At 55.3% G+C, this 27,056-nt stretch overlaps 7 protein-coding genes across 7 annotated transcripts; 3 read left to right on the top strand and 4 right to left on the bottom strand.

Annotated features, from left to right (window-relative positions):
* Positions 1–237: 237 nt before the first annotated feature.
* Positions 238–1,230, bottom strand: PG986_008371 (uncharacterized protein; the record flags this gene model as incomplete). Its single annotated transcript, XM_066844593.1, has 1 exon — positions 238–1,230. One exon carries the CDS (start codon positions 1,228–1,230, stop codon positions 238–240), a length of 993 nt encoding a protein of 330 aa, XP_066700705.1.
* A 6,186-nt stretch (positions 1,231–7,416) lies between these two features.
* On the top strand, positions 7,417–9,699 carry PG986_008370 (forkhead box protein l2; the record flags this gene model as incomplete). Its single annotated transcript, XM_066844592.1, has 1 exon — positions 7,417–9,699. One exon carries the CDS (start codon positions 7,417–7,419, stop codon positions 9,697–9,699), a length of 2,283 nt encoding a protein of 760 aa, XP_066700704.1.
* A 1,343-nt stretch (positions 9,700–11,042) lies between these two features.
* Positions 11,043–12,035, bottom strand: PG986_008369 (uncharacterized protein; the record flags this gene model as incomplete). The annotated part of the gene is made up of 3 exons (XM_066844591.1): positions 11,043–11,236; positions 11,369–11,713; positions 11,957–12,035. 3 exons carry the CDS (start codon positions 12,033–12,035, stop codon positions 11,043–11,045), a joined length of 618 nt encoding a protein of 205 aa, XP_066700703.1.
* A 972-nt stretch (positions 12,036–13,007) lies between these two features.
* Positions 13,008–14,843, top strand: PG986_008368 (Peroxin-3; the record flags this gene model as incomplete). Its single annotated transcript, XM_066844590.1, has 5 exons — positions 13,008–13,165; positions 13,273–13,664; positions 13,747–14,105; positions 14,147–14,726; positions 14,755–14,843. The coding sequence occupies 5 exons, from the start codon at positions 13,008–13,010 to the stop codon at positions 14,841–14,843; spliced, it is 1,578 nt and encodes a 525-aa protein (XP_066700702.1).
* Positions 14,844–15,419: 576 nt separating this feature from the next.
* PG986_008367 (uncharacterized protein) lies at positions 15,420–16,385 on the bottom strand (the record flags this gene model as incomplete). The annotated part of the gene is made up of 4 exons (XM_066844589.1): positions 15,420–15,480; positions 15,540–15,621; positions 15,776–16,047; positions 16,339–16,385. 4 exons carry the CDS (start codon positions 16,383–16,385, stop codon positions 15,420–15,422), a joined length of 462 nt encoding a protein of 153 aa, XP_066700701.1.
* Positions 16,386–17,910: 1,525 nt separating this feature from the next.
* On the top strand, positions 17,911–21,092 carry PG986_008366 (uncharacterized protein; the record flags this gene model as incomplete). The annotated part of the gene is made up of 8 exons (XM_066844588.1): positions 17,911–18,125; positions 18,251–18,383; positions 18,511–18,657; positions 18,797–18,909; positions 18,950–19,209; positions 19,278–19,690; positions 19,750–19,887; positions 19,944–21,092. The coding sequence occupies 8 exons, from the start codon at positions 17,911–17,913 to the stop codon at positions 21,090–21,092; spliced, it is 2,568 nt and encodes an 855-aa protein (XP_066700700.1).
* Positions 21,093–23,140: 2,048 nt separating this feature from the next.
* Positions 23,141–26,628, bottom strand: PG986_008365 (uncharacterized protein; the record flags this gene model as incomplete). Its single annotated transcript, XM_066844587.1, has 5 exons — positions 23,141–24,077; positions 24,161–25,196; positions 25,498–25,695; positions 25,822–26,160; positions 26,469–26,628. 5 exons carry the CDS (start codon positions 26,626–26,628, stop codon positions 23,141–23,143), a joined length of 2,670 nt encoding a protein of 889 aa, XP_066700699.1.
* Positions 26,629–27,056: the final 428 nt, after the last annotated feature.

The following is a 27,056-nucleotide window of genomic DNA, read 5'->3' as shown; positions in this document are numbered from 1 at the left end:
CTAAGATCTTGGTGGGAGATCTTTGGCCAAACCAAAACGTAGAGAACGCAGACCAGGAATAGTATCGAACCATCGTCGACATTGTAGTACGCTGCCTCGATACTTCATTCTCTCTTCCCATGGCTGTAATCAGAACATAGACTCGGACTATATTTGGAAAGGGGGTGGACTTGGGTTGTCGAGACAATGCTTTCGTCTTACTATCACCCATTCGCACTACTGGACCTAACAAAATACTTACATCTCCATTTCCTTCAAGTAGCTCTGCACATCCTGCAAGACTATCCCACGCTGCCTGTTCACCGTATCCGCCAAATCGAATGCCACGCCCCGCCCCTCAGCAAAGCAGTTACGATACTTGAGCATGACATCGCTCGGGCTCTTAGCAAGCTCCTGCTTGAGGAAATCGCGATCCCACGTCTCCCTCGTGAACTTGCCACCAGAACCACCGAAGCGCTCCTCAACCAACTCCGCGACCCGTCCGTACGAGACCGTATCGCCCGCGACATAAACGGCCTGATTCGAGATCGGACCCGGCCGCAGCGCGATCTCGGCCGCCATGACGCCGATGTCCCGCGGCGTGGTGATGCTGATCTCCGTGTCCCAGCTGCCGAGACACCGCACCGTCCGGTTGGGCAGGTCGACGACGCCGAAGTCGGCGCGGAAGAGGAAGCTCATGGACAGGCCCGTCGAGACGATGACCCAGTCCACCATCTTGTTGGATTGCTCCTCCCGTAGCAGCGCCCGCACCTGCAGCTGCTCGTCGAACAGATCCTGCGCGCTCCCGGACCCGATGGCGTCGTAGTCCATGCCCCACTGCCACGGCAGGAACCGCTTCGGTTTCCCGTGACCATTGTTGTTGTCACTAGCCGCAGCAAGCAGCACGGCCCGCGAGGTCTTCAGCTGCGTGCCCGCGGGGAACGCGTCGCCGAACCCGGCGCAGCAGATGATGGTGTCGAAGGGCCGGAACGTGGCCGCGAGGTCCTCGGCGCTGTCGTGGCCGATGTCGCCGGGGACGAAGCCGGAGACGCCGAGGGTGTCGCGGAGGTAGGCGTTGTGGCGCTGCTTGGCGGGATCGGCGCCGCCGTTGCCGTCGATGCTCGAGGCGCGGATCATGACGGAGAGGGTGGTGTCCGAGGAGGAGGCGAAGTCTGGGTGCTTGGCGAGGCCTTTGAGCACGGCGGTGCCGAGCTCGCCTGCGCCGATGACGAGGATGGAGTTGGTGGGCATTCTTACTTGCTGGAGACTACGATGATGAGGGATGCGCAGCGCAGACTTCTCTGTGTATGACCGAATTTATTTAAACGCCAAGGTATATCTGATTTGTTCTGCCCTTCAAGATTCATTCTCTCAAGCTACGATGGCTGACATATAACTATCTCCGCCCCCTATTGGTCCCACGACGCTGTCCATGCTGTCAGCTTAACTCCGATGAAGCTATACATCTCTCTCCCTCTATAACATTCGCCGCAAACGCCAAGTACGGGTCTTATGGGGGCTCTGACGTGAAGTTATATTCCTCTCCCAAAGTTGCTCGAGTTTGCTGAATAATGGTGTTTCCTTAACTCCGAAAAAGATCGACCTTCGATCATTGCACATCCCCCAGCCTGCCACGGGAGGGAGGCCCCATCCCCCCCCATTATGATTTACCGGAGAAGCCCGCCGGGCCATGCTCCATGAGATTGATCGGGAGTCGCCTCTTCTGACGCCAAACTTGCCCGGTCGTCTTTTAAGGGTTCGTCCCTCTCCTGGCACATCCCATACGATATTCATTTGGCGAAGATGGGCCAGATGAGGAGCAGGATACTGCCTTCCTCGCTACGTTTCGACTAGAATCGCTGGCCCAAGGTTTGTTCTTCGGTATGGGATTTAAATAAAATGGCACTCTGGTACAATACGGTCCGAGTAGCCTAGCAGGTAGGTTCCAAGTTGCATCTGACTAAGCCGACTTACACGGAGATAAGAAGTTGGAGGGTACACCTACTGCTGCACTGCCAAGCACGATTGAAGTTTGTAGTCGGAGCAGTCTGCACCAACCAATTCCGACATCCAAAAGCCGGGTGAAACGATGACAGCCTGAGTCAATCTGTCCTTTATGCATGCGCGGGAACGTCACCACCAGTGAGTTTCGTACATACATATCTACCCGCCTTGCATACCTAGCCAGGCGGCAAACGATCGCGGATCTTTCTCTCCATGTCGCAAGTAAAGTCAAGTCGGTTTCACCTGCGGGTGATAATATCTGAAATCATTCGACAGGTCATTAAAAAAAAGACTGTTTAGTCAGTTCCAGCCTGCCTCAACTCAGTCTTGAAGCCACAGGCATGAAGACAATCATCGGTTTCTCGTATTCACCAAGGTTGTGGCACGTCTAGCGCACCTAACAATGTATATAACAGCCGGGTCTCCATCGCCATTGCGGGGTAATCGACTAATAAGATGCGATGCTGCTGGCCCTGCCGCGATACCGAGGATCAACCAGGATGCATATCTCACCTCACAGCTACCTAAAGCTAGTCAGACGCTGGCGCCAGGAACAACTCAAAAAAGGGGTGGCCACCCATTTTCCCACGAGGACCGAAACACTTTCTCGACGAGAAACTCTGCCGCCTCATCGGCCAGTCTCTCTGCGGGCTTGCCATATGAATTCTTCCCTCGTGTCGCTGCGCTTGCGGCGAGGGCGGGCTCCATGGGCATGAACCCGCAAAGTAAGAATTAAACCAAGTAATGGGGAAAGAACAGCTAATATGCGCCCGGCCAAGGCAGCGTGATATAGGCCGCCGAGATGCAATATACCATGGAACTTTCGCCAAGTGTCAAAGTGGGGGTATATAGTAGGAGATAGTAGTATGCTTACTGAGTCCGGAGGAGCTTTGGGACCAGGGCAGGAGAATTGAATTGAAAATGACTTGTCGTCGTGGTGCCATGTCATATGGCAAACATGCAAGATGCCAGTTAGCGAATTAGCCAACTGTTGCAGCTTGCAGCAAATGCAGCCCAACGACCGCTGGTTGTTCGCAGGAGCTCCTGAAACACTGGATGACGTCCGTGAGCAGGAAACGAACTCTAAAAAAGCAAAAGAAGCTGTCTGGAAGCGGATGGGCAAAAACAAAATGGCGAAGTAATGAGACGAACCCGAGATTCTGCGCCAGCTCACGGACCGGCGGTTCGTTCGAAGGTTCGAATTCCCTTCGCCTGCGGCCTGTCCAGCTGTCGGTCTGGCTGTCTGTCTGACCCAGAGCTGGGATGCCAGAGAACGGACCGAAAAGGATTGACGAATCGCCAGACATCCCGGACGATTTCTGAACTCCAAAAGTGCACAATCGGCCAAGTGATTTGCCAGCAAGACCTGAGTCTAAGGGTGATCTTAGGGGACAAGGGGGCCGTGGGTTGAAGATGACTGCTGCTGCTGCTGCCACTCGAGTCTGACAGCAGACACGAGCGAGCGAACTTCCCTCTTTGGCTTTAAAATGCATGCATATGGGGGTAAGGATGCGCGGTAGCCGGCGCGTGGGAAATGGACGTCAAAGCCTGGCAGGACCCCTTCAATATGCCCTTGTGGTCTGAGAGGCATCGCACCAGCAAAACCACATATCTGTGCTGTGCAAGTCGGCCGAATTCAGGTTTGGGTAACGAGCTCGTCCGTTCCGTCCGTTCCCCAGAGAGAGCCAGCAGATATTCAGATAGACAGCAAGATAGAGAGATATGGACAGAGCGCCCATTCCATTTGGCCAAAAGAGGCAATGCCACCAACGTTACATCCTGGATGGGGACAAGTGTGCATCCAGGACCAGGGAAGCAGGTTCCGGCCTACCACTGCCAACAACCTATTACTATTTACCAGACTTCGCACCAACCTTGACAACAGGTCCAGTCTTACAAGCCCATGTCGGCCAATGGGCTGAGATCAAGAACAGTCACGATGCGTTGGCAACCCCCAAGCGCATTGAAAGCTAGACGATATCAAAAGGAATATCTCATATAAGCTTTGGAGCTCTGCTTACCAAGACCGGCGGGCGTCCTTGGGGGCAGACGAATTGACCTCGCGAAGGCCGCCAGACTAGGCGTGCGAGGCATTCAGATAGATAGTAGGCAAATCTCCGTTTGGGGGCTATCTCGGAAAGGAGACAAGGAAAAAAAAAGCCTCGGGGGCTGCTTGGCCGAGTGCGCAAGTGTAAGCCGGGCGAAAGTTAGTCGCACAAGAAGGGGAAAAAAGAAACCGGTAAGAAGCAATGCATAGATGACATTGGCTAGTAGCTCCATTATCCTGCTGGGTTGGCGGCACTGCGCATACGAGGGAAGGAAGCCATAGTCCACTACGGTAGTAGCGAACAAAACGGTCTCGACGGTTGCTGGCTTTAGAACTCTAAAAAAGAATCATGCCAGGCCCGTCGGTTCCAAGAAGGAAAACCGGGCGATCACACGTTCCTGGCCTAGCTCTCGCCGGTGATGTCATGCCCGGCATTGGCGATCAATTTCTCCATACGCTAGAAGAGTTCGTGAAAGGGCCCAACTCTTCCAAAACGAGGGGGGCATGTTTGAGCTGTTAACCAGACAGCTGCTTCCGAGCTAGGCTGCTGGGTGATACAAGGCCGACATCAATCTGCATTGACAATGAAGCCAAAATAAAAAAAAGGGCATTGAGAGTGCAGAGGCCAGTAGCAGCCAATGGGGGCGGGAGGACGGTCGGGATGCCTGGTCGTCACATTGTTCTACGAGAGATGGGATTGGTTCAGATCGAGATCGGCAGCCGTGTGTCGGGGCGGGCAATCATGTTCTAGGTTAATCAGACGGTTTGTTGCTTTGTATGGGATTACGGATTACGGGATGGGATGGGATGGGATGATGGGGAGGGTCCAGAGCTGTTGGTAGGGTACGTAGTACATCGGAACATGCCCTCCTCCAGACCAGACCAACCTTAGCTGGGCCAAGCTGGGACGGTAGGGTAGCACAGACACTGGCGCCACATGTTATCGTGTGCAAGAGCCAGAGAGAGAGAGAGAGAGAGAGAGAGAGAGAGAGAGGGAAAAAGTACTACCTGATAGTCGCCAAACGGGCAGACGAACGGGCAGAATCCAGGTACTGCTAGCAATTGTCGAATCTGCCAAGACGGCACTACCTGTGATAATCCGGTCAGAGGTGGCTATCCTATTGGCCCGACGCGAGCTGAACCATAAACAACGCGAAACGCGCCACGCGTCCCAGCTGGGCCGCGTTTTTCTAAGACCTGCTTCATCCGAGCTGCGGCCTCGTCCAATCGTTCCGCCGATGTTCATTAATGTTAAACACCGTCAGGTTCACAAGAGAGCGATGGGCATTGGACAGTCACTGCAGCGCCGCAAGCTCGATGATATCAGGCGAGGACCAGACGATTTCCAACTCGTTCGTCTGTAACGACGGATGCTGCTCGCTCGGACGTTTGGGGGCGGAGGTCAGCCGGCCGTACCACTGCGACTTAACTTACAAACTTCACGGCCAGGGAGAGCTGATAGCAAACGAAATAATGGTACTTCGGTAGACCGTTTGGTTCTGTAGCTTTTAGACTTCTCATCCCTTTGCGCGCCGGGTAGGTTAGGCTGTGCTTCCTTCTGGAATCCCATAGCTCGCCCTTCTATCCATGAAATAAAGTGGGAATTGCATCGCTAGACCAGAGGGAGGAGAAAAAGCCTTTATGTGGCCCGTTTTCACCATTGCACCATTGATCCTCGAGAAGGAAAAGAAAGGCGAGACTTCAGACAAGCAGCAAGGGTACCCGCACCCTCCACCAGCTGCACCTTCACTCGTATGCAACTCTGAGACATCCATCGAGAAAGAGGGGAGCAGGACGAATTGAGATAGAGCTCGCATCCGCTGTCTGTCTGGCCTGTCTGGCCTGTCTGCCTGTCTGCCTGGCTGTCACGCCTGTCGACTGCCTGTCTACTCCCTGTCTGCCCTGCCGCACGCTCTTCCCTGTGTGATATCAACTTACCCCTGGTCTGGATGGGTATCAACCCCCGGTGATGCCGTCCAATCCTTTTACACAACGGCCTCTCACTTGTCCCACACCATCCATCCTGCTGCCCCGGTGGATCGACCGCTGAGCTGGCTAGCGCAAGGCCTCGTTGGGACTGGCTGACTGCTGGGCCATTTTTGGGCCGCCCTTGACCACCCCCTGCTGCTGCCTGGCTGCGCTGCCCACTCTATTCGTCTGCCCTCTCCGCTCCGTGCAGTTTGCAGGACCTCCCTCACGCAATTCTGCACGCAAAGCCCATCCGAAATTCACACACCAAACTTCACCACACCATATTGCACCGCGCTAGGTCAGGACCAGGACTAGTCGCACCAGACACTAGACACTAGACACACACTTGGGCTTGCCTGCGAAGGTTGCGACCAGCTGGGCGTTCCTGTTCTGCACTACCGTTCCTATCACTCTAGTCTCTCCCACCTCTGCCGAAACTTGGACCTGCGCGAGACGAGCAGACAAGAGAGAACCTTGAAGCGCTCTCCTTCAAGTCCTCGCGCGCATCCTCCAATCTGCTCCGGTCTGGTCGCTTGCTGCTGCTCTTTTCTCGTTCCCAAGATAGAACTTGCCCGGCGTCAATCTATCTGCTTTTGGTCTGGTCATTCCCACTCCACGAAACGAAGAGCGTTGTACCATTCCATCTCTTCTCTTCTTTCCCCTCTCTTCCCTTTCATCCATCGTACGTACGTACAGTACTTTTACCTACTACACCCGAACCATTGGGCAGACAGAGTATTATTCCCTTCGTCTCCTCCACCTTATCCTGCATCCGTTCCCCATCTTCTTTTGCATATCCGCTCACCCGCTCGCCCGTCGTATGCTTATGCAGTGCATTACTGTACCTTGTTGGATACTTCTGTCACCAGCTACTGCTGCGGCTACCTGCTACTACTGTACGAAAGAAGCCGGGGAAGCTCCTCCCGTTGATTGCTCTCGACGAACAACAATTCCATCCTGATCGCCTCTCTTCCCTTTCTCTCTCTCTCTCCGCAAGCCGCATCTCGATGTAGAAAAGCTTTCTTTTTCGTCGAACCGCACTATTACACCAGTTCTGAGACTTTGATCGAGGCTCATCAACCCACACCTATCGCGCCACAGTCACCCTGGCTTCCAGGCTCCACTGGTAATTAAATCTGCGAGCCCGATCCAAGGTGAGTAGATGGCCCACGCTTTTTCACGCGAAATATCCCACCGTCATGCAGCCTGTCGAGTGGGTTCTCAAGTTCCATCGCACCTTCCGTGAACGGGAGAATACATTACCAGGGCATCCGCATCTTCACTGCTCCAAACGGGCTACTGACTAACCCTCGCTATCAGTTATCTACTATCACCGTCACATCAATCATACACCAGATCACATCCATACCCAGCATCGCTCGAACCAGCACTCGCCTTACGAGACAAAGGCCGCCATGGCCAACCCGACGCGCTTCGCCGCCAGCGCGGAACCGCTCCAGATTTACCAGGACGACTTCTTTGAACAATCAATGCACGACTCGATCAGCCGTGCTCCCATGCCCATGATGGACCACCACCACCACCACCACAACCAACACCAACACCACCAGCACCCCTCACCACGCATGCCTTTGGGGAGCTCAAACACCAACGTGCTTTTTAACCCTCCCTCGAATGGAATGGGAAAGCAAAACTCGCCTTTCAAGGCCAACGGACGCATGCAGTCGCCTCTCACACCGCTCAAATCGCAAGGCCCAAATAGGATGGACCCGGTCTCTTTATTACCGCCAAGTTCGAATGGACAGATGACCGACTCGATGATGAAGAAGCCGCCAACCATGTCGAGGTTCAAGACTTCATCGTCGCAAAGGCCGATGATGGATTCGAGCTTCAATTACGGAAAGGAGAATGCTCACCCGGTCTTATACCCGGCACCACCCTCCGCTCCGTTTCATCTCAACCTCGACAACTACTACCAGAAGGCTCCCGGCAAGCGCGCATTACTCGAGGCTGCACCGATAAAGGAGGCAAGACCGGCGAAGAAGACGCGCACGGACGAGCCGTCCTTACCGCCTCATGATTCATTTCCTCCCATCGCGGATGATGGCCAGAAACCCGGACACAGCTATGCCCAACTGATCGGCATGGCCATTTTACGGGCCCCGACTCGGCGCCTAACCCTATCGCAGATCTACAAGTGGATATCGGACAGCTATTCCTTCTACAACGCCAACGACGCCGGCTGGCAGAACAGCATCCGGCATAACCTGAGCCTGAACAAGGCCTTTGTCAAGCAGGAGAGGCCCAAGGATGACCCGGGAAAGGGGAACTACTGGTCGATTGAGCCTGGCAAGGAGCACCTGTTCTTGAAGGAGAAACCAACCCGCAAGTCCCAGACCAGCATCGAGAATGTTCCCGTCATGTCCATGTCGACCAACTTCGAGCCAGCCCGTTCGGAGTTGACCCCCTTGCAGTCGTCAAACGAGCTACCCACGTTACCGCCCCCTGTGCTACCGGCTCAACCTCAGATGCCGTACCAGCTGCCTGAGTCGTCGAGCCGGCCTGTCACCGCACCGGCCGAGGTTTCGTCGGATGCTACAATCCCCCTGTCGGACAGCCCCGAGGAACCAGTCGAGCAACAGGAGCAGGATGCTGGCGATGAGAGCAACTTGTACTCGCCGCTGCCCGCTGCTATGCACTCTTCACCACCGATTCCACGACAGCATCGTAGCAATACACCGCCTCCCATGTCTCGAGGCCGTGCTTCGTCCGGCCCTCGCGGTCACCCGAGCCGAAAGCATGTCTCCACGGGGTCGATGGATGATAGTGGCTACATCTCCTCGTTGGAGTCCTCCGCTATGCGCCCGAACCAAGGTTCACGGAACCTCACCTCCGAGGCGGACCGTCCCCGTATCAAGCGTGGAAGGGCCGAGGAAGAGATTGCTCGCCTCCGGGCTTCGTCGTATGACAGTCCGAGTAAGAGCCGTTCATACGGCTTCGTGCCCCCGTCCTCATCCCCACTCCGCCAGACTCATGAGACCAACCAAATGCTTCCTCCTTTGACTCCCGCTGTCAAGATCAAGGCACCAGCTCGGCCTCCGCCTTCGGTATCTCCCAACACCAACCTTAGGCTCCACCGGGACAAGGTCAGCAGCATGTTGAACTCACCTCTGCGACGTGTCAACAACCTGACGGACGGCTTGGGACCTGGAAGCCCTTCGTTCCACGTCGACGACTCGTTCTTCAACTTCGGCGACTTCGTTCATGATGGACCCAGCTTCGACATCTTCCAGGATGGCAACCTCGATTCATTCTTCCCCGCTGCTATAGAGGCTGGGTCGCCCATCAAGCGCTCAGTCTCTAAGAGACTGCGCATGGACCGGGCCCTTTCCGCCAGCGCTCTGGGCGAGATCACCGGCAATGTGTCCAAGAACGTCACGCCAGCTGCGCCGAAGTTCCACAAACAAGCTGCTATCCCGTACGAGACGCCAAGCAAGGTGTTCGAGGGAATGTCCTCGCCAAGCAAGGTGTTCATGCAATCTCCCATCAAGAGCACCGGCGGATGGAACGCGATGGACGACTTCTGTTCGAGTAACTTCTTCGACGAGAATGACGAGAACTGCGCTGGACTTGACATCCTTCAAGGATTCGAGAAGATTGGCAGCTCGAGCAACACGGCCGCACCAACCAAGGCCTCAAAGCCCGGGCTTGGCAGGAGCTTCACCACGACTTTCTAATCAACCACTCTTCTCCAGAGCCCAGCGCTCTTGCTCCACCCTTGGACTTCTGACGATTAATGAATGAACGACTACAACACATCTTGTCTGCTGTCTTGGAGATGCCATGGACACTCCCTCATCGTTTTGCGAAAGACGCAGACTAATATAGACTGGCGACAAAACTCCTCGCCTCACGGCATTCTTGTCCACTGTTTTTACAAGTATAATGACGCTACGTGGCCTGGGTACATATCGACGCCTTGCATGTCGATCGAAATTTGGCTTACAATCTTTTGTTTTTGGTCCTGTTTTATTTGCGAGCGAGTTTGGATGGAATTCAGCCATCACCTCTGGACCCTACCTACTTTAATCCTATTGGGTAACGGTAATCCTATGAAAGAGCATTGGGGAGCAGCGGTGTATGTGCAACTGTGTGGGATATTTCCGAGGCGAGAAATGGCAAGAGATGGAATTACGAGTATGGGAAACATGTTGATTTGGTCTTTTTCTGCGTTGGAGTCTTGCAACAACGGCATGTGAAGAGACGAGTATGTTTGTGGACTTTTTCGGTATGAATCATTGCGGCATGGCGAATCGATGTTTTTTTTGGGGTGTTGTTGGCGGATATCTCCCTTTGAGATTTTGCTTTTGCTTTTACAGCAACACACTGATGTAGTTCAATGCATATGAACTCTTGAGATCTTTACCTTGATATCCCTTTCGATGCTTTGTGACGTGAAGTGAACGTATCCCTTAGTTTGCTCTTCTGCCCTATAGTTGAGTGAGTGTGATAGGCGGAGACCGAGACGGACTTGCCGGTCGCTTCTCATCAGGGTCGCTCTACCTTACCCCAGAGGTTCATCCTGAGTATATCTACAAACATCAATCCGATTTTGGTGTCAAACATACAACGCAGATCAACACCAGATGGCTGTTCATGTGTAGCTCGGCATCCCTGTAAGGGGTATCAACCAATCGATCAGTTCAACCCTAACCCTGGCTATTTGCGTAGTTTCAAACAAAACCCAAGCCGGCAGTTCCTTGCCGTAGAAAAAAAACATATCTATGTACCCGAGATTGCCAAACGGCAGACCCAATTCCAAAACCAAACGCCGAGAAGAAACCCCAAAATGCCGCCGTTTGCCTTTGCCTTTGCCGAACGATGAAAATGAGAAATGGCGGGACGTTGCGCCGGAAAGCAAAGTATGTAGCAGGAATATTAGTTACTGCTACTGTCTACCATGTACCTACTCACTCATCACCAAGACCCCACCCAGCCAGCCAGTTCGAACCCCTGGACTGAACCCAATGAGTAGAGCAGTTGTGACCTTTGAAAAGATAGAAGGAAGGAAAACAGGCACTTAGTAAATGCCCATCCTAGTGGCCCAGCCGCTGCTGTCCTCCTTCTGGTTCACGACGATCTGGTAGGGGAAGGGGTTCGCGTCGGTCGTGGTGATGGGCGGGATGTGGTCCTTGGACTGGTTGACTATGTCGACGATTTTGAGGACGGTGCCGCGGAGGGTGGTTTCCATGGCGTTGCGGACCTTGGCCCTTTCTGTGTGAAGTCGTCAGTATATAGACGTTATGCAACCTTCCCGAGCGAGCTCGGGCAGGTAAGATCCCGCGCCTCCCTCTCCGGCGAAAGGAGGAGGCGGAAGAAGACGCGGAAGAAGGGAGGGAAACCCACCAGTCTCCGTCTTGGGCTCGGCGACCGTGACCTTAACCGTCCAGCGCTCCCAGCAGACCTCCTCGTCGCCCGAGGGGCGCATGTACCACGTCTTGCGGCGCTTCTTCTCGAGGAACTGGACCGAGATGGTGCCGCGGCCGCCACCGCCACCGCCGCCGCCGCTATTGTTGTGCGAGGAGCTGTTGTTGTTGAGGACGACCTCGCGGTGCAGCTCGCCGGTGCGCTTGGCGATCATGGTGTCGAGCTCGGCGTCGTTGACGTAGGGGAGCGAGAGGCCGAGGACCTCGCGCGTCTCGGGGGCGAGGCAGGGGAAGAAGCGGTGGAAGAAGATGGTGTGGAGGATGCCTGCGTGGTTTCGCGCGAGGACGCGAATTCGAAGGTTAGCTCACCGCTTAGTGATGACGCCTTGTCTATACTGCGGCATATAGGAGAGATGCAACCGGTCCATTGACCTCCCGGGGCGGTGATGGCGCGACCGGCTTGCTCCGTCACTCCGTAAGCACCCCGTAGCTGTTCTCCGTCCGGACCCGGAGTATGCAGGTGCAAGGGGAAAGGAAGCGATTTGTGGACATGCTCAGGTCTACATACCTCCGACAACATCGCGGACCGACGTGGGGTCGACGAAGGCGTCGAGGATAAACTCCTGGGGGTTCTGCTGAGGGTCCATTGTCGCTGGCCCGATAATGGAGGATTGGATGCGCGCGATACCGTGTTGCGCTCACATAGAGCCCGGTCGCCGTGGAAGGACGGAAGAGTCGAGAAGTGTGGTATTCGGTATATGCGATGCGGATTGCGGATTGTTGACTACGTCTCTATAGTTGTTGGCCCAGGGACATGATTGCGATCGCTTGTCGCCTCCTTTCAGTATCTCGTATCGCGAAGATCCGATATGCGCAGCTTACGTTTTGGAGGGGTCACAAACGCCGGTTGCGTCAATGTGGAGCTGGAGCTGCGGGAGAGCTTCGCGCTGGTTGTGCGTGAGTGAGTGAGAGTCCTGCGTACGGGCAGAAGTAATAAAGTACCTACAGCGACCCCTACACCAGACAACCTTGCCTCTTTTTCTGCCCTACAGCGGCTGGTGACGATGATCAGTACATGCATGCATGCACTCTAGCCTGCGATCGAATCTATTCCTTATCAGCGATCAGTCAAACAATCAAGCCTCGTTGTGGCTGTCACGGGGAAGAATCAGTCTTACATAGGTAGCCAACTGCTTGATTACCCCCGTACTTCCCCCATGCCGAGGCACAAGGCGGCCCCCCAAGTACCGAGCCGGGGATGCTACGTTAAGTACCTAGGGGGAAGAAAGGTACCTAAACTTTTAGCTGCAGCGACTCAGGTAGCAGCAGGCACGAGCTCATACCTAATAAGTTCATCACGACCAACCAAGAAGAAGGCTGGGCTTTAATCACCTGCAAACCGTCGATAAAGGTCGATGATGGCTTACACGTGTAGAGCTCCAATCCCACTCTAGAGCTTCTGATCACTCAATCGCACTCACATTTCCCAAGCCACTTTGTAATTCTTGTTTCCGTGTTTTTCTCTTTCTCTTCAAATCCCCCATGGTTTTTCAGTAGCTCCTTGGGAACCTGAACCTGTGCATGTCCGTCCTTGGTATTGGGTCACTTACGACATCAGGATGCTCTCCGCGACGAGACGGTGGTTTCGCCGCAACAGGACGCCCATCGCAGTCGGTGTCGGCGTCGTCGGCGCTGGTTATCTAGCCACACAATATGTCCTCAACAAAATCAACGATGCGCGCGAGCGCATGAGTAGCGACCGTATCGCCAAGGAAAAGTACGCCGTCTCCCCCGTTGGGCCGCCATCCATCCATCCGTCCATCCAGAAGCACCCTTTGTCTTGCCTTGAAACTGACCAAAGATCTATGTTTCGCGTATTTATAGTCTTCGCCGGCGATTCGAACAGAACCAGGAGGACTGCACTTTCACCGTCCTCGCCCTCCTGCCCACCGCCACGGCCAACATCCTGGAGGCGATGAACACCGAGAAGATCACGCTCGAGATCCAGCAGATGAAGAGCGCGGCCAAGAGCACGCGCAGCGCCGATTCCAATGCGACGCCGCCGAGCATAGCCGACACCACCCTGACCGAGGGCGAGGAGGGCAAGAGCGTCGCGAGCGCGAGCGTACAGAGCGAGAGCGGCGTACACGCCAGCCAGATGACGCTGCCTCCGTCTTCGCAGACGGGCGGCGAAGGAGCCCAGGACGGCGGACAAGCCCCTGCGCCGAAGCCGCGGAGGACGAAGCGACAGCTTTGGGACGACTTGACGATCAGCTGTAAGTCGGTGAAGCACTGAAAGACAAGTACACTATTTGGAAGGAGACAGTGGCTGACCATTCGGGTGTCTTTACGTATCAGCCATCACCCGCGCCTTCACACTAGTATACACGCTCGCCCTCCTCACGATGCTCACCCGGGTCCAGCTCAACCTCCTGGGCCGCCGGAGCTACCTCTCGAGCGTCATCTCCCTCGCCACGGGCACCGCCCAGTCCACGATCAGCCTGGAAAACAACGATGACGAGAACGACCCGGAGCACCAGGTCTACGGCAGCGACTTCGATATCAACCGCAAGTACCTGACCTTCAGCTGGTGGCTGCTGAACAAGGGTTGGGAGGAGCTGGGCCGGCGGGTCGAGGAGGCTGTGCGCGACGTCTTCGGCCACCTCAGCCCGCGGGACCTGTTGAGCTACGACACGTTCACCCAGCTCACGTTGGAGGTGCGCAAGAAGATTGAGGGGGCAGCGACAACCTGAAGAAGGGCGAGCAGAAGGGGACCAAGTGGCTGGCGATAGTCCTGCCCCCGCGCGACATGGAGGACCACGTCCTCCGGGAGTCGGGCGTGCTCGGCGAGAGCGCAACGGCGGAGACCCAGACTCAGGGAGCCGGAGGTGTCGAAACAACGGGTTCCTCCGCCGCTAATCTGCGGCGCCTGCTGGACGAGACGTCGGACCTGATCGAGTCGCCCGCCTTCTCGCACGTGCTGACGCTGGCCCTGGATGCCGGATTCGCGATGCTGCACACGCAAAAGCTGCTACCGGGTGCCTTCGAGCTGCCCGCCCACCTCAGCCCGTCCATCCCCGAGCTCGAAGACCCCGAACACTCGGCCAAGGTGGTCCTGCTTCCCAAGATCCTGTCCGTGCTGACGCGCCAGGCCCACGCCATCGGCCACGGCATGATGCCCAACGAGTACCTACAGGCCATGGAGCAGGTGCCCGACCTCGAGGCCTTCGCGGCGGTCGTCTACTCGAGCAACTGGGAGAACGAGATCCAGAACGAGGGGGAGGATGTGCTGGCTGCGAGCCAATCGCAACAATCACAACAGAAGACGCCCGAGCCGAGTAGCCAGATGACTACGGGGGGTGACAGGGGGCGAGAGTATGGTTCTGGTCGAGCCCGAACCCTCGCAGATTTCGTTTGAGAGCGTGTGGGAGAAGGCATCGCAGCAGCAGAAATAAGGGGTGTGGTCTGTCTATTTTATCTAAACCTTGAAACCCCAATTGTATTTTGACTACCTGACCATGTATGGGGGAGCATTGTATAGAGTATGGTGGCAGATAAGACAAGACGGTGTGGTCCTGATGATTGAACGGGGTTCCTTTTATGACATTGATTTTTTTGTTCGGTGCATTATGCGGCGGCGGGAGTCAACATAGGCCTTGTATGGCAACGAGGATGGCACTTACAATGTATCAATACAATACAGGCAAGGGGCCGGGCGTCGCGACTCGGCGCATATTATAGAAACACACCACCACTATTTATGTATGCATCTTCCCTTTATCCAGACCACAACAATCGATTGTACTGCGATTGCAGGTCTTAACATCCACGTAGCCCCATCGATGCGCCCTGGGCATGCCTCTAGGCCTCTAGCTCTCTTTGTTCCGAACTGGAGGAATGGGACCCTACCGGAGACGCTCAATAATTACCACTACATGAGGCCTCTTTGGATCATATATCGTGGTAGATCTTTCCGCTAGTCATATCTCTTAGACTTCCTCCAAGTCGCACAGGGACTCTCAGGCTTGTGATCATACAGAGGCGGCATCTGTAGCCCCCCTATTAAGTGATGCCGGTCCACCCTCGTCGCGTCTGAATTCGGGTTTGTATTTGTTCCTTTGCCCCCAAATCACATCAAACCCCTGACGAACTTATCCAAGCCCATCTCGAACATCTCGTTCCTCACACCGTCGCCGTTCTTATGCTCGACTGGCGATAAGGGGTTTTTGACAACTGCAGATTGTGTTAGCCCCCTCGTACCGATAGACGTCACCATATGGCTTCCCCAGGCCCTGTGTGGCATCCCCAATATCGAATTCCCATGCTTCCTCCCCTTGGAACCTCTCACGTCCTCTTCCCTAACCGTAAGAAAACAGCCAGGACTCACCATACTCGACCCAGAGGTTGATATAGATCTGGTGCAGAACGTTGCGCATACTCAGCGCGCCGGGCTCCGTCAGCATGGCGAAGCGCAAGCTCGAGGGCGTCTCGTAGTAGTGCAGCTTGTACTGGGCGGTGCGGTAGCTGATGAAGGCGTCGTCGTCGCCGCCGAGCTTGCGGACCATGTTGCGCAGGCTGAAGACGGTGCCGAAGATGAGCTTGGCGTCGTCCTTGGCGCGGGTGGCGGCACTGCGGCTGTCGCGGTAGGCGCCGCCGCCGCTGAGGCCGGTGTTCGAGTTGGAGGACGAGGAAGTGGGCAGGGGCCCGCGGGCGCGGATTGGCGGTGCGGGTGCAGGGACGCGGAGGAGGAGGAGGGCGGGGGGAGGTTAGGAGGTGGTCGCTGGTGGTGTGTTGGGTTGAGAGGGGGGCGCGGCGGTGGAGGGGCGATCCAGAGTTTGGAGTAGATGCACTCGGCTGTTGGGAGGAGGCTGTTAGTTCACGATGCCCGGACGGAGGAGGAGGAGGAGGGCCGCATGACGGCAGCGGGTAGGTGAAGGGCGGCGGTGGTACTGACTGTGTCGGTCGAAGATGTAGAAGGAAAAGACTTGGACCGGCATGGTTCAAGTGTTTGGGCGACTTTCGCCGTCGTCCGGGGGCTAAGGAAGAAGAAAAAGAAGAAGAAGAAGGGTGTTCCAAGTCCGGCCTCGTCGCATTCACATTGCTCGCGGTCAATCAAACGGGGCGGCTCTCCATACACTTGCTATCGTGGGTCGTCGTTTCGTTGTTCGTTGGATATTCGTTCAAGCGTTGGATCGTCGTCGTTTTCCTTAGGCGGATAGCTTGCTATGACTCGACGTATTCCGTTTCTGCGGGATTCGTTCCGATTGCTGCTTGGTAGTTGTGTCGGCAGATACAATATGATGTAGGCAAGTTATGCAATGCAGGTACAGCCTCGTCTACATAGAATGCTAACCTACGTGATGGATAACATTAACCTAGTAGGTGACTTGGCACTGCGAGGCTCTTGATCGGCGTTAGTGTAAGGTTGTCTGTTCAATTGGCTCCCGTCCACCGCCAGGGCAGTACTTTTAGTAGTCAGGGTCCTGGCCTGGCGCCTGGCTTGCGAGCTGACCGGATTCTGGTCTGGGCCCGGCCCCAAAAAGTCCCAAGGATGGGCACCTTGCACAGGGAGCCGCTTAGCCGGGATCGGCAGCCTCTACAGGTACATGTACCACTGCAAGCGCGGGCCCGCGGGGTGCCTTATACTTGGGTGTCTCGGTCTTTCTTTTCAGTGATACGACACATCACCTCGGCACTCTGTATGTAGGATATTGGACTTTTCCTGGCTCTGCAGCAGAATGACCACTGCCGTGCAAAGGTCCAGAATTCGTAGAAAACAAATCCCACAATCCAATACAGTTTTCGGTCAAACGAGGGATCGTCCATTGTGATTTGCCGGCGCAGCCTCGTATCAAATATCGATTCTTCAGAGCCCTCCTCGTCCGCGCCCACGACCGGGATGGTAACGATGGATAGACTACTACTCAACTAGCCAGATGGATGCACACAGGCAGGGGTCAAGCTGCCCGTACGCACCATGATTCGCTACCCATGGGGAATTAGCTTGGGCGTTGGGCTGAACATGTCTAACCATGACACCCTCTGGTCGGTGGTGACTAGGGTGACTCCAAGGGTAGTATGGGTTGTAGGGGTAGGGGTACAATGTAGTACATACCATGCAGACAGATAAGTCGGTCCCTGGTGGATGCCTTTTCCTTACTCGCATGCCGTCTTGCTGTCTTGCTGTCTTGCTGGGGAGCTGGGAGCTGGGAGCCTGGCAAAAAATATTGTACAATTGTATTTTCTCGTAGATAATACGTTTCGACTGCTCACAGGCCTTTGCCCCATCGATCTGCCTTTCCGCCTACAAGGCACTTCTTACTTCTGCCACTCCTTCTTTTTCTGTCTGAGCCTCACAGCGACTTATGTATATTACTTAGAGAGGTATATACATATACTGTTCCAAATAGTTCTTTTCGGCGCTCGGGTGCTTCTTGCTTGCCACAAACTTTCGCTTCGTCCCAACCTCGGGAGTCTTGCTGCTGACTCGCCCTTCTGAGGCGAGCAAATAGCTCCGCAACCATGACGGAACCCGTCGCGGCGACTGCCCCTCCAACCGCGACGCTCGAGGCACCGCCGCCCAACGAACGCACACGAAGCGACACGACGAGCTCACGAGAAGTCGGCCATGGCGCGAATCCAGACATCAAGACCCTCCTCGCCTCTCCGACCATTTCCATCCAGGCAGATGGTGCTTCTCCTGCCAAGGAGCGGCGGCCCTCGCTCATGGCGCACATGTAAGCCCAGCCCAGGTCTATGGATAGCTCTCGTTATCTGTCCCGCTTCAGCCACGACCACGACCACCACCCCGCATCGCATCGCATTTGCATTTGATAAATTCGCATTGCACCCTGGGCCATAGTGCATTGCACTCTGATCATAACACATCGCTGATATATGCCAATTGCAATATTAGCTCTGCCCCTGCTGCTCAGCAATACCAAAGCCCGTTGCGACACCACAAGCGGACGCCCTCTCAGCATCGCGAGGTCAAGGTGGGTACAGTCTTTGCTAAGCTTTCGAAGCTTCGTGCAGGTCGCTTCGACTTGGGAAAATTGGGAGCGGCCGCTGCACGCCAAGAGAAAGAAACAAGGCAGGGACTTTGACTAAGAACTACCACAGGAAACCCTCAACGCACGGTCCGAATACACTAGCGACGATGCCGACGGCACCAAGCTCCGAATAAACCAGTACATCATTCGCGAGGAGATCGGCAGGGGCTCCTACGGGGCTGTCCATGTTGCGACAGACCAGTTCGGAGCCGAATTTGTACGAGACAATTTCCCAAATAATCCCCAAACTGAGCCATCCACCATGCCCAATGGCGCAACAAAGCATGGCTTGGCTTGGACAGGGCAAGAGTGGTTCTTGGCACTTGGTCTACGAGGCTTACCATGTTACCGTCTAGGCTATCAAGGAGTTCTCCAAATCCCGACTACGGAAGAGAGCCCAGTCCAATATTCTGAGGCGACCTCCCGGCGCGGCGAGGCCCGGCCGCTTCCCCGGCAGGTCGCGGAGGGCGTGGCCCCGGCCCTTGGCCGGCGCACATGAAGCAGCTCAGCCAGCACGACGCCGCCGAGGCTAAGGACGCCCTGTTCCTGATCCGGGAGGAGATCGCCATCATGAAGAAGCTAAACCACCCGAATCTGGTGCAGCTCATCGAGGTCTTGGATGATCCCGAGGAGGACTCCCTATGGATGGTGCTGGAGATGTGCAAGAAAGGCGTCGTCATGAAGGTCGGCTTGGACGATCGCGCTGACCCTTATCCCGAAGAACAATGCCGGCATTGGTTCCGCGATCTAATTCTGGGTATCGAGTACTGTAAGTGCTATTCGTGCTTTGCTTGATATAACGACCCAGACCGTGGGGTTCTGACCAAGATATTGCAGTGCACGCACAGGGAGTCATACATCGCGACATCAAGCCGGACAACCTACTCCTTACTGAGGACGACGTCCTGAAGATTGTCGATTTCGGTGTCTCGGAGATCTTTGAGAAGCCCGATACCATGATAACGGCCAAGTCTGCGGGCTCGCCGGCTTTCCTGCCGCCCGAGCTCTGCATAGTGAGGCACGGGGACGTTTCGGGCAAAGCGGCAGATATATGGGCCATGGGTGTAACGCTGTACTGCCTCAAGTACGGCAAGCTGCCTTACAAGCGAGATAATGTGCTGGATATGTACGAGGCGATCCGGAACGATCAACCGGAAATCCCTGAAGACGAGGAGCCGGAGTTCAGGGATCTGATTACTCGGCTCCTCGACAAGGATGCGAGCACGAGGATATGCATGTCGGAGATAAGAGTGAGCCTTCAACTTTCTATAGCTTGCATGCTGTTTGGGGGGTTTGCTGACGATGGTAGGAACATCCGTGGGTGACTCTGAACGGCAGCGATCCTCTCCTATCTGAGGTGGAGAACTGCTCTGACATGATCGAATTGCCCAACGACCTAGAAGTCAACCATGCCTTCACACCAAAGATGAGCAACATGCTCACGGTGGTAAGCTGCTCCCACGGAACCTTTAGAGAAAGTGCCGGGCTAACGCAATTGGGCAGATGATGGCCATCAACAAGTTCAAGGGACTTCTGGCCAGGAGTCGTCCCAGTACCCCTGGCTCTAGGACGCCGCGGACGCCAAGGACGCTACAGATCCCCAGTGCTCCTGTTAATTACCATCCTAATTACCAACCTGGTAACCCAGTGGTCGCATGGAATGACTCCTACATTCCCAAAGAGCCCGAACACAAAGAGCCCGAAAAGAAAGAGACCGAACAGAAACAACCCGAGCCTAGGGAGCAGTCAACACCCCCTCCCACGGGCCGGCCTCGGCATAAATCCGTCGCAGAGGAGGCGGCCGACATCGTCGAGGCTCGCAAAGCCTGGATGGCATCTCAAGCCGGAGGGGGAGGAGGAGGATCCGACACTCCCCCAGGGGAGAAGGGCCACGCGCACGAGCCCACCGACCACTCGCCCCGCCTATTGGGCATCGGCCTCGGCGGCCGTGACGAGTTCAACCACGCGGAGACGCCCGCGGACATTGTGTCGGACTCGCCCACGGGCATCGACTTCAATCTGTACGACCGCGCCTTCGAGGCCGAGATTGAGCGCATCCGCGCCGAGAATCGGCATCGCGGCCCCGATGACGGCGCTGACGGCCGCCCGCGCCCGCCCAAGAAGACGGCGTACTTGACCCGCTTCGTGAATGAGAAGGAGAAGTACTTTGGCGACGACTCGATGATCCTCGCGGCGGGGCGCAGTTTGCCGGGGCTCGCGTCCTCGGGGATGAACAAGGCGAGCGCGGCGACAGTCAAGGCGCTGGAGCGGATGCATCTGGGAGGGGGTCGCCATGAGAGCGGCAGGGGCAGCGATATTGGTACGCCGACGCCGGAAGCGACGGCGGCGGCGGCGGCCGCCATGGCTAAGGGTGAAGAGGCCAAGAAGGAGAAGAGTGGTGGAGAGGAGAAGGAAAAGAAGGAAAAGGGGGAAGAAGGAACCTCAAATACGGCAGCGCACGGGGCTGAGCAGCAGGCTACAAACGATGACAACAACGCCAACAAGACGATGGTATCGGAGGAGCCGATGACCATCTCTGAAAGCTACGAGAACGTCAAGGAGTCGGTGCATAAGTTTGCGGACGTGGTGGCGTCTACGATGCAGCAGAAGTTGGGAGGGGTCAAAGGGGCTGCGGGCGCTTCTAAGGAGTAGTAGTACAGTGGCACGCTGAATTAGGAGTATTTCAACTAATGAAGCAACTCGGTTTACTTTGGGATTGGTGGCAAAATCTCGAACGAAGCCTAAAAGTGGTTTCGAGGGTGGAAGTGTAACCCAGAAGCCGCCCTTTCAGGTGATCAAAGGAAAAGGGAGAGGGACTAGGATACAAAGCCGACAAGCAAGCAAACAACAAGCCACAAAAATCCGAGCCACATGTATATTCCATTGGTTATGATTCTTGACTTTGAGACATGACAGCGGAGCGAATAGAGGTGGACTAGGCAGGATACACATCGTCATCCAGAACTCAGAACGTGATGAGCTCCGCCGGCAAAGCATGATCCCAGGCCACGACGTTCCATTCTCCATCTCGAGTAAGGGCTTGGTAGTAGCGATATAGTGTTGCACTTTCAATCTGGCTTCCCATTGCAAGCAAAGTCGTCCCATTCAGGACAATACCACTACGCCTTGGGAAGCCCCGGCCTCCCCGCTCGCTCGCATTGCGGGCTGTTTAATAAGGCGCGCCAGCATAGGCCCATATGCGCAACTGCTCCTTTCTGCACCTCGATCCTGGCCTGGCCAACATCAAAGTCGTGGAGGTTCAATTGCATCGCATCAGGCAGCCTTGTGTGGGCTCCTGCCGCCTGGAGTGCTGCTAGCTTGGCTGCTTTCCCATGACCGGTTCTCGTGACGTTGTTCGGTGGAGATACGGCTTCCAGCTACACTTGATGAGGAATCGACTTCTTTACATTCGGGTGCGTACCGTAATAGGTAGTCATGGCCGACTTTGCATGGAAGACAAGATGCACACGCCCAAAGCTATGTACACAGGCAGTCGCCAGTGTCTAGACCCAAGCATTGCAAAGCCGTTCCTGTCCATGTGGATGAATCTCACCTTCCACCCTCTCCACCGGGCCAACATTCCTTGCCCTGGTGTCACACTTGATCGACCGACCAACACTTTGCTTTCTCGGAAATCAGTCTGGCCGAGGCACATCTCCTGTTCACGGCAAACACCGATGGACTTTTCGGATGGCCTGGCTTGTCATCATTTCCCCCGTGTTTGACCCTCTCCCACTGACGATTGATACGCCGCCTGGAACCACCCAGTGACGACGTTTCTCAGATGCCAAAGGTAGGGGATTCAAAGGATTATTCGGACACCTGTTGTCACATCCGACCCTCTTGGGGATGATGATAAAAAAGTGCCCCAGTGGCTATGATGGTCCGAGGAAGCAGTCTGTTCAGTGGCTGACTCCCAACAAACTTTTCCTTTATAGGTCCTCGGCTTGGGTAGATAAGATAGATGGTGAGTCACTCGCAGCTCGCGCCAAGTTTTTGTCCGGAAGGTACCAAAGGGCAAGGAACTTTGGGTAGGAACGATGGGAGGCGTTTTTGAAGTGCTTGAAGGTTCAGGGTTTGGTGGGATCAGGTACTTGCATGTAGATCAAAATGGTATGTAGAGGCAACCTGCTATCATTGAACATCCACTGCATAGTTCTGCCACGCGGCGAGGATCATGCGTGGGGCAAAAATCACTTCGTGACGATCGATGGCCCTAAGCTAGAGATGAACAGCATGGAAGAACAACAACACCCGCCACATCCTTCTAATCTTGGGGTATATTAATTGATTTCATATATGCATTTGACTAAACATTGGTGTTTGCACACACGCCTCTGGTCTTTCGCCTGTCCCGACTCTATATGCTGCCTGCCCCCTTTCGGGTTTCGTTTTTTTTCTTTTTTCTTTTTCTTCTCTCCCCTCGAATCCCTTCCTCACCCTGCCCGTCCTTTTTCGAAAGGTACACATTGCGACTGCCATTTTGCTATCTTCTTTCGCCTATGCAGTAATGGGTAAGCAATATATTTTCATGCCAATGAAGAAAAGGGGCGTCGCCGGGACTCACCTGTGGTTCATATATCAGCAATATCTCCAACCTTGTCAGACAGGTAGCGGTTGATATCGGCCTGCTCTCCTGTTGACCCACTCCCTTTGCTGTGCTCAGGTACTAAGTGCGACCTTAAGTCAATCCTCAAGCCTCATCCAGTACTCGTCGCCGCCGACGCCATCCTCGTCAAAGTCGGCACGGGCACGGGCACGGGCACCACCATCGGCGGCACGGCCACCGCCGGTTGTACGGTGCCGTTGGTAATAGTGTTGTTATTGCTGGTCCCGTTGGCCGCCACGGCCACGGCGGCCCCGCGCTGGAGGATTTCGCGGTACTTCTCCAGACTCTTGCCGATGATGTTGATGAAGGGCCACTGGGTATTGCTCTTGAAGAAATGGGCCCAGATCTTGAGCACGGCGAGACTGAGGCTGCCGGGCTCGGTCGGGACGTCGAGTTCCTCCTCGCCACTGCAGCCATTATTATTATTGTCGTCGTCGAAGTCGACGACGGCGTAGGCTTCTTCGACGATGCAGCGGATCCAGTGCAGGATGCGGTCTTCGCTGTCTGTCGTCGTGGCTTCCGATATTAGCAAACATTGACTGACTTCGCCTCTTTTGGCCAGATGTAGATTAAGGAGGCAGGGGGTCAAAAGAAATGCAGATAGCTTCTTACCGGTCAATGGCACATCCACGCCCGACTCCTGCAGCGAGAGCAACCACTTGCTCAACAACACCGCACACTCCAGCCCCGAAAGCGAATGCCGCACGCTCCAGAAGAAAGCCTGACTACGGGCGACGCGGTCGACCCCCAAGCGGACAGGCACGCTGAGGGCATGGGCCGCGTACAGCAGGGCCGAGATGACGCCGTCGCTGCGCTCGACGTTGGGGGCGCGGCACAGGGCGCGCGCGATGCGGGCCGGGTCGCGCGTCTCGAGCTGGCGGTAGGGGCCCAGATTCAGGTAGATGCGGACGTAGGCCAGACCCAGCAGGGAGCTCGAGGTGAACGGGATGGGGCCGTTCTCGTTGTTGGGGTCGAGGCTTGATTCGGGGGCTTGTTGCCAGCCTGTGGTCCAGGAACGTAGGCCGCGCCTAGCAAAAGAAGGACAAGGAAGTTTAAGCACACGTATGTGGTATATATGGTAATAAGACATTGACCAAGTGAAATGACTTACTCTAGTTTATTGACTTCTTCAGGAGGCAGGGAAGCCGACTGGTCCATGATGGGAAGCGACAAGTCTCGCACAATATGGATCCTCTGGAGCAGACCATGCAGCAGCACATAGTTGCCCAGGGGCGTTGGTATCGGGTCCAGAGGCGCCGTGCCATCGGCAAACCTGAGCAAAGACGACAGTGCATCTTGGAAGTTGAGCTGTTCCTTGCGTGTCTCACATCTCGCCAGTTGCCACTGCGCCGGGGAGAGCGCCTTCCACTCTGCCGTGCAGCAAGGCAGCCGTAGGTGGATCTCGTTACTGCGCAGTACCGGGTACACGTTGTAGGCCACGCTGTGGGTGTGAAGGAATGTGAACGATATCAGCTTGGTGCGCCGGACCGATTCGTGGTGCACCCAGGCAAGCCAAGCCGACTTTGGGTCAGATATGCCTCCCGTTTCTGGTTCCTCATCCAATCCAATATCGCGTAGCACCTGTACGAGCAGACTTTGCAAGGAGAATGCCTCCACTACGAACTTCTCGTTTCGTTCCCAGGTTGCGTAGCCCATTAGGATCACCAGAGCACGAACCGTGTCAATGGGCGCCCAGGGTCCGCGATCTCGAGCTATTCCATCCATGTGTGAGTTGCAGTCGGCACCACCTACCGGGCAGTAATTATGGATGTTCAGGAATGTCTTGGTCTTGGGGCCGAAACGCGAGTTTTCTAAGAGCAGTCTTTCCATCAACACGGCTTTTCCGGCTCGAAACAGCCTCTCCGAAGTGCGGTGTTCAAAACAGTACTGCGAGCCCATGGTGGCAACCGCCAATACGAGCTCTGGCGCGGTCTCGTGCATCATCCATGTTGGCTGGTGGATGAATGGCATATGCAAGTGGAAGCCTTGAAAGTACGAGGTTACGTATCTCGTGAGGGCATGGCGCGACGGCAGCACAAAGTCGGCATCTATGACATCTCGGAAGGACTCTAAGTGGGAAGCCAGACAGTCACGTTGGTCCTCCGTCACTCTGAACGGCGTCGAGACCGTCTCTACACCACGAGGTTCTTTGGAGAGAGAACAGCAAAGTCAGCGCAACTATTCCCATTTTTGTTCATATAAACATTTGTGCAGCCGAGCCCTCGGCGCCGCTCCTCAGTACACCCATGTTGGAGTGTACCAGATATATGACAAGCTTGCTTCTCCATGTAGCCAAGAAGCGTCACGTTGCAACTCGATAGCCATTCTGGACATGGATACCTTGGGAACGGTGTTATTAATTTCAAGCAAGTTGCAGGAGGGTCGGGTTTTCGGTACGTGAGGGAGACGCGCCAAACGCTCTCGGCAAAGAAAATAGTCGGCACTTACTGTGTTCCGATTGGCCTTCCGAGAGCTTGCTCTTTTCCGGAGCCGACGGGAGCCAATAACTGAACGGAGTACCAGCTCGTCCGTTGGGGGCCGTCAGGTCCGATTCGGGCCTGGAATCCCTTAATTCGGGATCTAGCATTTCGTTTTCCGTGTCCGGCTGAAAATACGGGCTCCATTCCGCCGGCAGCCCAACGCCATCTAGGAAGTTCGCAAATTCTCGGAATTGGTCAAACCCGGCCATATCTTGGCCTGATCGATAACCCCGGAAGGACTCATCAGTAAAGGCTCGCCCAAATCAGGTCGCGTCTCGCTTTCCGCACTCACCATTCTCATAGTACTCCTGAGGCAGGAGAGGTTGTTGGTAGGGTTGGCCGATGATACCCTGAGGGTCTTCCAACCTTGGGTCGGTCCGATAGCCATTGGCGCCCAATGGCTGCTGTGATTGATGCGCCCACGGATTCATACTCATTCCCGATAATGATGCGGCGGCTGCGGCGGCTGCCATATCATCGACTCCTGATGTTTGGTGGCCTTTGTCGGATGCATTATCCGGTGGCCCGTCCGGCGTCTTCTCATGCAAGGCGATTCGCTGGTGGCGGGTTAATAAGTCCCGTCGTGTAAATGCAGCTCCGCAGTGGCAAATAAACGGTTTCTCCTTGGTGTCTGCCGGTCGATCAGCGTTCTGCAGCCTCGAATCGGGCCAATGTCATGTTCGCTCAGGGTAGCATCAGGGATAAGCAAAATAGCCATTTGCGTAAATGCGCGCAGATGTTCATGTTGTGTTTATCCTGTGCGTTCGCCATTGTTACACTGCCAACGCGTAAAATGGTCATAGCCTCGGTATATCCCATCTTATTCCCACTAGGGAATTAGAGCGAGCGGGCAAAGCTTTGACGTGTCGTGCCATGCCCATGACATGACTCTGGGATCTGGGGTAGATTGACAAGTGGAAAATCCGGGGTAAAACTGACGAGTCCTCACATGGCGCTCCTTGTGCTCGGAACGCTTGAAGGTCCGGCCACAATGTGGGCATGTGTGCGTTCCCCCTCCGGCGGCCGCTCCACGACGTCTGCGCCCGTTGCTGGCACCGCCGCCGCCGGGTCGCTGGGCTGAAGTCGTCTGAGCCTCCATGTTGGAGGAGGAGAAGGATGGAGATGTTGGAGATGAGTTAGAATGAAAGTGGAGGGAGCATGGGGACTTAAAGCTGCCTTGGGGCTTTCGGCTCGCTCTTGACGATCGTCGAGTGGGGTAGTGTCCGCTTTCACTCCAATATTTCCCAGATAGCCGACAGTGGTCAATGACTCGCGAACAACTGCTTCTCCACTTCTTTTTATCTGGCCTAAGTGGGCACTGGTCAATGAGAAGGGCACGATGTCGGCAGATGACCGTCATTGTATGGAGATTCGTAACGTAAAAGGCCATTTGTCTAATTGGGGTAACAAGCCCGACCTGGGCCGAGTGGCTGGTTCGCGGTTGACACTGATACCAGCCTGACTGCTTACCCGGAAGTAGATAACCAGCGTTAAACCCGTCGATACTATCGTGATCGTTCCGTACGA

Source organism: Apiospora aurea (genome assembly GCF_038362705.1).
Source record: "Apiospora aurea strain CBS 24483 chromosome Unknown utg000005l_segment0_segment0, whole genome shotgun sequence".
NCBI lineage: Eukaryota > Fungi > Ascomycota > Sordariomycetes > Amphisphaeriales > Apiosporaceae > Apiospora > Apiospora aurea.
Note: the sequence above shows the minus strand (reverse complement) of the source record. Positions and strands in the feature narration are given on the sequence as shown.